At 46.0% G+C, this 9,233-nt stretch overlaps 2 protein-coding genes and 2 non-coding genes across 4 annotated transcripts; 2 read left to right on the top strand and 2 right to left on the bottom strand.

Annotated features, from left to right (window-relative positions):
• The first annotated feature begins 1,509 nt into the window (after window positions 1-1,509).
• Window positions 1,510-1,581, top strand: TRNAD-GUC. Its single transcript has one exon. It is a non-coding gene; the product is annotated as a tRNA-Asp (tRNA).
• Window positions 1,582-1,668: 87 nt separating this feature from the next.
• Window positions 1,669-2,712, bottom strand: LOC112343618. Its single transcript, XM_024667387.1, has one exon. It carries the CDS (start codon window positions 2,710-2,712, stop codon window positions 1,669-1,671), a length of 1,044 nt encoding a protein of 347 aa, XP_024523155.1.
• Window positions 2,713-4,940: 2,228 nt separating this feature from the next.
• On the top strand, window positions 4,941-5,984 carry LOC112343617. The gene has a single exon (XM_024667386.1). The coding sequence runs from the start codon at window positions 4,941-4,943 to the stop codon at window positions 5,982-5,984; it is 1,044 nt and encodes a 347-aa protein (XP_024523154.1).
• A 60-nt stretch (window positions 5,985-6,044) lies between these two features.
• TRNAD-GUC lies at window positions 6,045-6,116 on the bottom strand. Its single transcript has one exon. It is a non-coding gene; the product is annotated as a tRNA-Asp (tRNA).
• Between the last annotated feature and the right edge of the window lie 3,117 nt (window positions 6,117-9,233).

Below are 9,233 nucleotides of genomic sequence, written 5' to 3'. Positions count from 1 at the left end.
GCCTTTATGGTTGAAGCTTTAGACTAAGCTCTAGTGGCCAGAAATATTGTATAGTTTCTTACTTAGGTAGAAGTTGCATCTGAGCAAGATACTGAAAAGTAGAGGCAAAAGTTCAATTATAATTGTTGAGAAAGAGGGCCTAAGAATAACATGATTTTTATTAGTGATAATTAAGAATAATAATATTAAACTTTAATTAGCAACGGATTAGAGAAAATTTTAAAAGGAGAAAATCACAACAGTTCATTATTAGTGGATCATGAATTTGTGAGACAATCCAAGAACTGACTGGTGAAACAAATGGGCTGGAGACCTTCGAGATAATAGATTCAAACACAGAGAAAGAAAAAGTTTGGCAATTGTTTTCCTTGGGGATTGGCTCCAGTGGTGGCGATCCCATTGGAAAAGCCCTGGGTGATTGTGGAGTGGAATCAGTTCATGGTAGAAATGTGGAGGATGCCAAGGGCAGTCCCACTCCCACTGCCCCATTAATGTGTATCTACCAATCAACATTTGAGATGCAAGGAAAAATTGCACAGTAGCTAGGGTGACAGGTGGAAATACTCACCAGATACTACAAGATTGCACCCCATTGGGCACAAATGGACTGTAAACAAACCAGGTAGATAACCAGGTAAAAAAGCATGCTAAGGGTTCGGCAATGTTATTCTTTTTGGGCAGTCTTAGGCTTGCAAGTGATTTGTCGTTGACTTGCGCATTGTAAACAAGGATGTGTAAACGTTTTGGTAGGACCAGCATGGACCAGCTAATGGAAAACGTGCAACTTATGGGACATACTGGTTACGTGCACGGAATAACATATGGTGAACCATGGAATTAAAAATGTGAGATGTGATCTCTGTAGGATAAATACCTCTTCTCCTGCCCCTGTTTCATAACCCACAGAGGAGTGTAGAAAGCAAAAGCTGTTTTCAGGACCGATCAAACAGTTTTCATTTCCAAATGGCTGCAATCTTGTTGATGACCGTGTTGCTCATGATGGCTGGAAGATGGTGTGCATTGGCAAGAGAAAAGATAGAGCGAGATCTCTAGCGTCACTCCACCCCATGAGACATGCCCACAAGATCTTGTGGTATATGTACTGGGTGGAATTCCCCTTCCTCTCACAAAAGACGCATGAATCTCCAGGTGTGGTCATAGCTCCTACACCGATTAAAGCCAGCTTGCGCGAGGTAAAGTTCGTTTTCGTTTTCTCTGCTTTGTGCTACTTGAGCTACTGCTGCAGGATATCTATGCGAAGGTCATGTAAGAGGCCAAGACTTTGGAACTCACTCGGAGTTGGAGTTTTTGTCATCCCCAAGAGCTGTGCAGACATTTCCGGAGCCACCAATGGACATTCCATCGTGGATTCGTGAAATTTCATTAGGAGGACATAGAAAATCATTTAAACACATATTAAGTTCACGAAATCTATCAAGTATTAAAATGTCTATTCAGCAATTAAACAATGGCTTGATACAAATTCTTCCTTTGTATTCGTTGTCTGATGTCGTTGTAGTATAGTGGTGAGTATTTCCGCCTGTCACGCGGACGACCCGGGTTCGATCCCCGGCAACGGCGAGATTACGAGCAAACATGCTTATAATTATAAACTTTATTTGATCAATTGGATTAATAAGTAATAACAAAACTTTACTTAAGGTATTTCTATGCATGCATTTGCTGAAAGGGACAACGTAATCCTCCATCGTAGTATGGTCCAATCTTGCCGGATTTCAGCACTCCCAGCTCCGCCAGCTTGTATCCCTTCTCAAATGCTGGTGGCCGATACACATTCACGTTGAGCTGCCGGTACTCTTCCGGATTGGCAGCGGGATTGGGACACCAGTCCACCTCAATGCTGCCCTTCGCATCCTCCACACGTCTGGGAGGCATAAATGCGGACACGCAGCTCCCGGCCAGCAGCTTGAACGCACCCAAGATGATCCACTCCACGATCACGGGGGGCTTTTCCAATCCAACAGCGCTCCTGATTGTGGGATCGATGAGCGCGCAGATCCCAGTCTCTACCAGCGGCTGCACGGGCTGAGGAAACGCGTCCAGCACCAGATGCTTGAGATCCTGGACGATGCTCTTGTTCTTGTCCGTGAAGATGGCGTTCTTGGCCTCGTACTCGCGAATGTACTCTCGCATCTCGGAAATGCTGTCTGGGATGTTTGTGATGCCCATCCTCACGCCCACGTCGTGCCACACAACATACGCGGCCTCCTTCTCGTTGTCGGTCCACTTGCGGAATCCAAACTTCTCCGAGAAATCAATGGGACTGATCACGTTGAGGCAGAGGACGTAGGCGAATTGGTCGTTTGGGATCTTGAATTTGTTGTGGATTCCATTCAATCTCCTCACCGCGTACGAGCCGCGATCGCTGTCGACGTGGTGGTGGATCATCTCGCTCACCAGAATGTTGGTCTCGGCAGCGCGCTTCTCGGGATCCTTGAGGCCGTACTTGGTCTTGAAGAGCAGATTTGTGATCCCGGGGATGCCCAGCGTGCGGATGGTGCCAAACTCGAGCGCCTTTTGTGAGAGGAAGGGGAATTCCACCGAGTACATATACCACAAGATCTTGTGGGCATCTCTCACGGGGTGGAGTGATGCTAGAAATCTCGCTCTCTCTTTTCTCTTGCCAATGCACACCATCTTCCATGCTGCAGCCATCACGAGCAACACGATCATCAACAAGATTGCAGCCATTCTGAAATGGTTGCGTTGTGAAAACTGTTTGATCTAAAATCTGTGCGTGCAAAAGAAAGAACTAGGTTGGTGAAACATGGGCAAGAGAAGGGGTATTTATACCAGTGATCCAACAGAGATCACATTTCACATTTTTTATTCATGGAGCACTAACGTGCACGCTGTTTGATCTGTGCATTCTTTCAGCCACACAATAAAAAAATCTATAGTCCCCTTATTGTACGTTTTTACAACGTGTGGTCTATGCAATTTTTGGGTCACAAGTACACTCTGACACAGAGCTGCTGGCTTTCGGGAAGGGCCCCCCCCCCCCCGCCCCCTGTTATATTCAGGCCATGATGTCACAAGAGCAACACAGTACAAGCATCACCCTGCATCAGCAACGTCCTTAGAAGGTAGAAGTGCACACTAAGCTTGCTGCTGCTCAACGAGCACACCGTCAACTTTTGGCAAGTCTGCGAAACGCGAACATATATCGATGGGATGCGACAGATCTGCGACGCACACATTACAGCACCCCTGATCCTCCTGTATTGGTGCCCGGAATTCGGGCTCTGTAACCAATTCCCATATGGACTGCTATGCATGGACACAGGTCTCATGCCAACAGAAATCCTGGCGTGGAGAGACACACTCCAATTCCTCCTAACCGCCCGCAGAGACACTGTGTGTGTGTGGCAATTCAAGACTCCCAGTTGCTCGCAGACAGTCACAACACCGGCTGGTGGTATGACTGTAGGCGACGGACAAAGAAACTTAACGTCGATCTGGACACTCTCCTCCAGCAACCAGTTACCACTGTCCCCGATAGCTGGATCAGCCTGGCATTCAAAAGCTGGCTATGTGGCGCAGATCGCAAGACAAAATTCCAATACTATCTCTCACCAATGTAAACATCACTCGAACAATCGGGCCTCCAGTCTACAACCCACTCGGCTAGAAACGCTTCGAGATACTGACCAGAGATGCACAATCTCCATAGCGTAATCGGAGCGTGGTGACGGCCTGGGCAGACCGGCGATGCCCGGTCCGCGAACAGGAGGTCAAGGACGTGGACGTGGAAGATGCCCAGGCTACACATGGCTGAGGCTACTCTCTCTCTAGACCGTTATGAAACCAGTAAAGTGAATAATAATTCATTATTAGTGGACAATCAAGCAAAGAACTGACTGCCGAACATATGGGCTGGAGACCTTTGAGATAATAGATTCAAAGACAGAGAAAGAAAAAGTTTGGCAATTGTTTTGCTTGGGGAGACCCTATTGTGGCAATCCCATTGGAAAAGCCCTGGGTGATTGTGGACTGGAATCAGTTCAAGCTGCTGGTAAAAATGTCGAGGATGCCAAGGGCAGTTCCACTCCTGCTGCCAATCCCAGAAGCTAGTATCTGCCATTCAACATTTGAGATGCAAGATAAAATTGCACAGTAGCCAGGGTGACAGGTGGAAATACTCACCAGATACTACAAGATTGCATCCTCCATTGGGCACAAATGGACTGTAAACAAACCAGGTAGATAAAAAACGATCGCATGCTAAGGGTTAGGCAATGTTATTCTTTTCAGGTGGTCTTACTGAAGTATATGTCGTAAACAAGTGGAAGCATAGTGGACGATGAATGGATATACTCAGATATCATCATACCTCTACATATACAATCTCAAGAGTCGTGACTCTCTCTAGCCTACATGGATCTATGTGGTAGCACCACATGCCATGTAGACCTCTCATGTTATGGGGAGCGTACATCTCCAATAGTATAAGCTTGCAAGTGATTTGTCGTTGAATTGTGCATCATAAACAAGGATGTGTAAAGGTTTTCGTAGGACCGGCATGGAATGGAAAACGTGCAACTTATGGGACATACTGGTTACGTGCATACCAGCACATCACCTGAGCTGTGTTCGTGCGCAGAATCTCGCGAGCGCATCACCCTGAACCACAATAAATAGAGTGTACTTGTGACCCAAAAATTGCATAGACCACATGTTGTAAACGTACAATAAGGGGACTATAGATTTTTTGATTGATGTTAAGTGTGTGGCTGAAAGAAAGCACAGATCAAACAGCGTGCACGTTAGTGCTACATGAATAGAAAACGTGAAATGTGATCTCTGTTGGATCACTGGTATAAATACCCCTTCTCTTGCCCATGTTTCACCAACCTAGTTCTTTCTTTTGCACGCACAGATTTTAGATCAAACAGTTTTCACAACGCAACCATTTCAGAATGGCTGCAATCTTGTTGACGATCGTGTTGCTCGTGATGGCTGCAGCATGGAAGATGGTGTGCATTGGCAAGAGAAAAGAGAGAGCGAGATTTCTAGCGTCACTCCACCCCGTGAGAGATGCCCACAAGATCTTGTGGTATATGTACTCGGTGGAATTCCCCTTCCTCTCACAAAAGGCGCTCGAGTTTGGCACCATCCGCACGCTGGGCATCCCCGGGATCACAAATCTGCTCTTCAAGACCAAGTACGGCCTCAAGGATCCCGAGAAGCGCGCTGCCGAGACCAACATTCTGGTGAGCGAGATGATCCACCACCACGTCGACAGCGATCGCGGCTCGTACGCGGTGAGGAGATTGAATGGAATCCACAACAAATTCAAGATCCCAAACGACCAATTCGCCTACGTCCTCTGCCTCAACGTGATCAGTCCCATTGATTTCTCCGAGAAGTTTGGATTCCGCAAGTGGACCGACAACGAGAAGGAGGCCGCGTATGTTGTGTGGCACGACGTGGGCGTGAGGATGGGCATCACAAACATCCCAGACAGCATTTCCGAGATGCGAGAGTACATTCGCGAGTACGAGGCCAAGAACGCCATCTTCACGGACAAGAACAAGAGCATCGTCCAGGATCTCAAGCATCTGGTGCTGGACGCGTTTCCTCAGCCCGTGCAGCCGCTGGTAGAGACTGGGATCTGCGCGCTCATCGATCCCACAATCAGGAGCGCTGTTGGATTGGAAAAGCCCCCCGTGATCGTGGAGTGGATCATCTTGGGTGCGTTCAAGCTGCTGGCCGGGAGCTGCGTGTCCGCATTTATGCCTCCCAGACGTGTGGAGGATGCGAAGGGCAGCATTGAGGTGGACTGGTGTCCTAATCCCGCTGCCAATCCGGAAGAGTACCGGCAGCTCAACGTGAATGTGTATCGGCCACCAGCATTTGAGAAGGGATACAAGCTGGCGGAGCTGGGAGTGCTGAAATCCGGCAAGATTGGACCATACTACGATGGAGGATTACGTTGTCCCTTTCAGCAAATGCATGCATAGAAATACCTTAAATAAATTGTTATGGTTTTGTTATTACTTATAAATCCAATTGATTAATCTCGCCGTTGCCGGGGATCGAACCCAGGTCGTCCGCGTGACAGGCGGAAATACTCACCACTATACTACAATGACATCAGACAACTAATAGAACTTAATTGCGCTCCTCGGACCGTTGGTTCGCGGAAGGAACCCTTGGGTATTATGTTGCGGGACGGCATGTCTGCGTTGAGCGGTTGCGGTTGTCTCGGGGCCCTTTGGATCCAACGACCAGTACCTGCTCTCCATCCGACGCACGAGTGTGTGCCACGCACGCGGGCCCCCTCTGGACGGCGTGGATTGCCGGACGCTTGACAAGCAGCTCAATGTGGTGCATGGTTTTTGGGAGAAACGGGACAGTGAGCCTCTTTCTCCTCTTCTTCTCTCCCCTCTCCTCCTCCATCGCATTAGGGATTGCGCTATCCCTTCCGCCGCCATGAATCGCAGGCGCGTCGCTCCAGATTTTGGATACAATGCAGGGGTGCGCCGCGAATCCCATCCAGATTTGGGCAAGGCAATGCGGTGGATGATCTTCAAGGCGATCGATCTAGCTCCATTGGGAGAGGCGGCGAGGATTTGAAGCATCTGGATCGCGTATTATGCAAGCATCGAGCTCCGGCGCCGCGAAATATCACTGTGGATAGGCAGAGTAGCTCAGGATAGGGATTTCGGGCATCCGGCATCATGCCTCCCAGTAGAAGAAGCTCATCGGCGTCCCTCCTCCAGCAGCGCGGCAAGGGAGGCACAAAGCCTACTGCCATCACAAACTGGATTCCCTGCCAGGCTGCAGTAACATTCACCACAAATAAGATGAAAAACATGCTGGAACAGACGCTTACGAAAGAGTGAGCACGCCACTCCCGGTGTTCAGGTTTGTCATCTTATTGTTATCCAGCTGGACATTAACAAGGGATGAAATCAATTGCTGAACAGACATTTTAATACTTGATAGAGTTGAATATATGTTTAAATGATTTCTATGTCCTAAAGTGAATTTCATGGACTGTCGGCTCAGGAAACGTCTGCACAGCTCTTGGGGATGACAAAAACTCCACCTCCGAGTGAGTTCCAAAGTCTTGGCCTCTTACATGACCTTCGCATAGATATCCTGCAGCAGTAGCTCAAGTAGCACAAAGCAGAGAAAACGAAAACGAACTTTACCTCGCGCAAGCTGGCTTTGATCGGTGTAGGAGCTATGACCACACCTGGAGATTCATGTTGGCACAAACTAACCAAGATATGAATGGTGCCAAACTCGAGCGTCTTTTGTGAGGGGAAGGGGAATTCCACCCAGTACATATACCACAAGATCTTGTGGGCATCTCTCACGGGGTGGAGTGACGCTAGAAATCTCACTCTATCTTTTCTCTTGCCAATGCACACCATCTTCCAGCCATCATGAGCAACACGGTCATCAACAAGATTGCAGCCATTTGGAAATGAAAACTGTTTGATCGGTCCTGAAAACAGCTTTTGCTTTCTACACTCCTCTGTGGGTTATGAAACAGGGGCAGGAGAAGAGGTATTTATCCTACAGAGATCACATCTCACATTTTTAATTCCATGGTTCACCATATGTTATTCCGTGCACGTAACCAGTATGTCCCATAAGTTGCACGTTTTCCATTAGCTGGTCCATGCTGGTCCTACCAAAACGTTTACACATCCTTGTTTACAATGCGCAAGTCAACGACAAATCACTTGCAAGCCTAAGACCGCCCGAAAAGAATAACATTGCCGAACCCTTAGCATGCTTTTCTACCTGGTTATCTACCTGGTTTGTTTACAGTCCAATCTTGTAGTATCTGGTGAGTATTTCCACCTGTCACCCTGGCTACTGTACAATTTTTCCTTGCATCTCAAATGTTGATTGGCAGATACACATTAATGGGGCAGTGGGAGTGGGACTGCCCTTGGCATCCTCCACATTTCTACCATAAACTGATTCCACTCCACAATCACCCAGGGCTTTTCCAATGGGATCGCCACCACTGGAGCCAATCCCCGAGGAAAACAATTGCCAAACTTTTTCTTTCTCTGTGTTTGAATCTATTATCTCGAAGGTCTCCAGCCCATTTGTTTCACCAGTCAGTTCTTGGATTGTCTCACAAATTCATGATCCACTAATAATGAACTGTTGTGATTTTCTCCTTTTAAAATTTTCTCTAATCCGTTGCTAATTAAAGTTTAATATTATTATTCTTAATTATCACTAATAAAAATCATGTTATTCTTAGGCCCTCTTTCTCAACAATTATAATTGAACTTTTGCCTCTACTTTTCAATATCTTGCTCAGATGCAACTTCTACCTAAAGAATCAGAGTAAGGAACTATACAATATTTCTGGCCACTAGAGCTTAGTCTAAAGCTTCAACCATAAAGGCACTTCTTGTTAAAATATTTCTAGTAAAATGTTTTATTTTATTAAAAAAAAATTTAATTTTTTTTTTAAAAAAAAATAATAAAGCATTATTTTCCAAAAACAATTATTACTACATAGCATAGCAAATTATCCTACAAGACTCTAAATTGTCACCTAGGGGACTCCTAAATATGCCCTTAGTGCCCCCAGAACAACTAAGCATTTGGGCCCATAGTACACAAATTCTAAGGATATGACTCAAGAGTTATTGTGTGATGGGGAGGCATAAAAAATGTCATCCTCTAGAAGCCTTCAATGTATGCTACAAGGTTAAAGAGGCTAGAGTAATAATAACCAAACTCTTTATGTAATCTCTTGGAATTTTTTAAAGGAGTTTTTAGCTTCAAACCAATTGTGTAGCCATACAATTTTTGAACTATACTCAAAATAAGGTATTGCTAGCTAGTAGTCTTCTCAAAGACAAAGAGAGTAAAAACATTGATAAAAGTGAGAGAGGGTGTAATCAAGATAAGAAAGTAATAGTAGGTGTTTGTTAGTTTTTTATGGAGCTGGATCTAAATAAGATTTTAACTCCATCCCAATGTAGTGTTGTCACAGTTGATACCCATGTCCAAGATATGCCCATCATAGACAATGGCAATGAGAGTGGTGCTGTAAAAAAGCTTGATGAACAGGTGTTGTTACCTTGCTCAAGCTCACAAAGCTCATGAATGGAGAAATCCTTGTGCATGAAATTTCCAATCCAATCCCTATATCTCTATCTAGATTTGAACCTTAACTAACCTGTGGTTACCCCATTTGAAACTTCAGTAATCTCTTACCTGTTAAT

Source organism: Selaginella moellendorffii, unplaced genomic scaffold (assembly GCF_000143415.4).
Source record: "Selaginella moellendorffii unplaced genomic scaffold, v1.0 SELMOscaffold_170, whole genome shotgun sequence".
In the NCBI taxonomy this organism is placed as follows: domain Eukaryota; kingdom Viridiplantae; phylum Streptophyta; class Lycopodiopsida; order Selaginellales; family Selaginellaceae; genus Selaginella; species Selaginella moellendorffii.
This window is presented reverse-complemented; position numbering and strand designations above follow the sequence as displayed.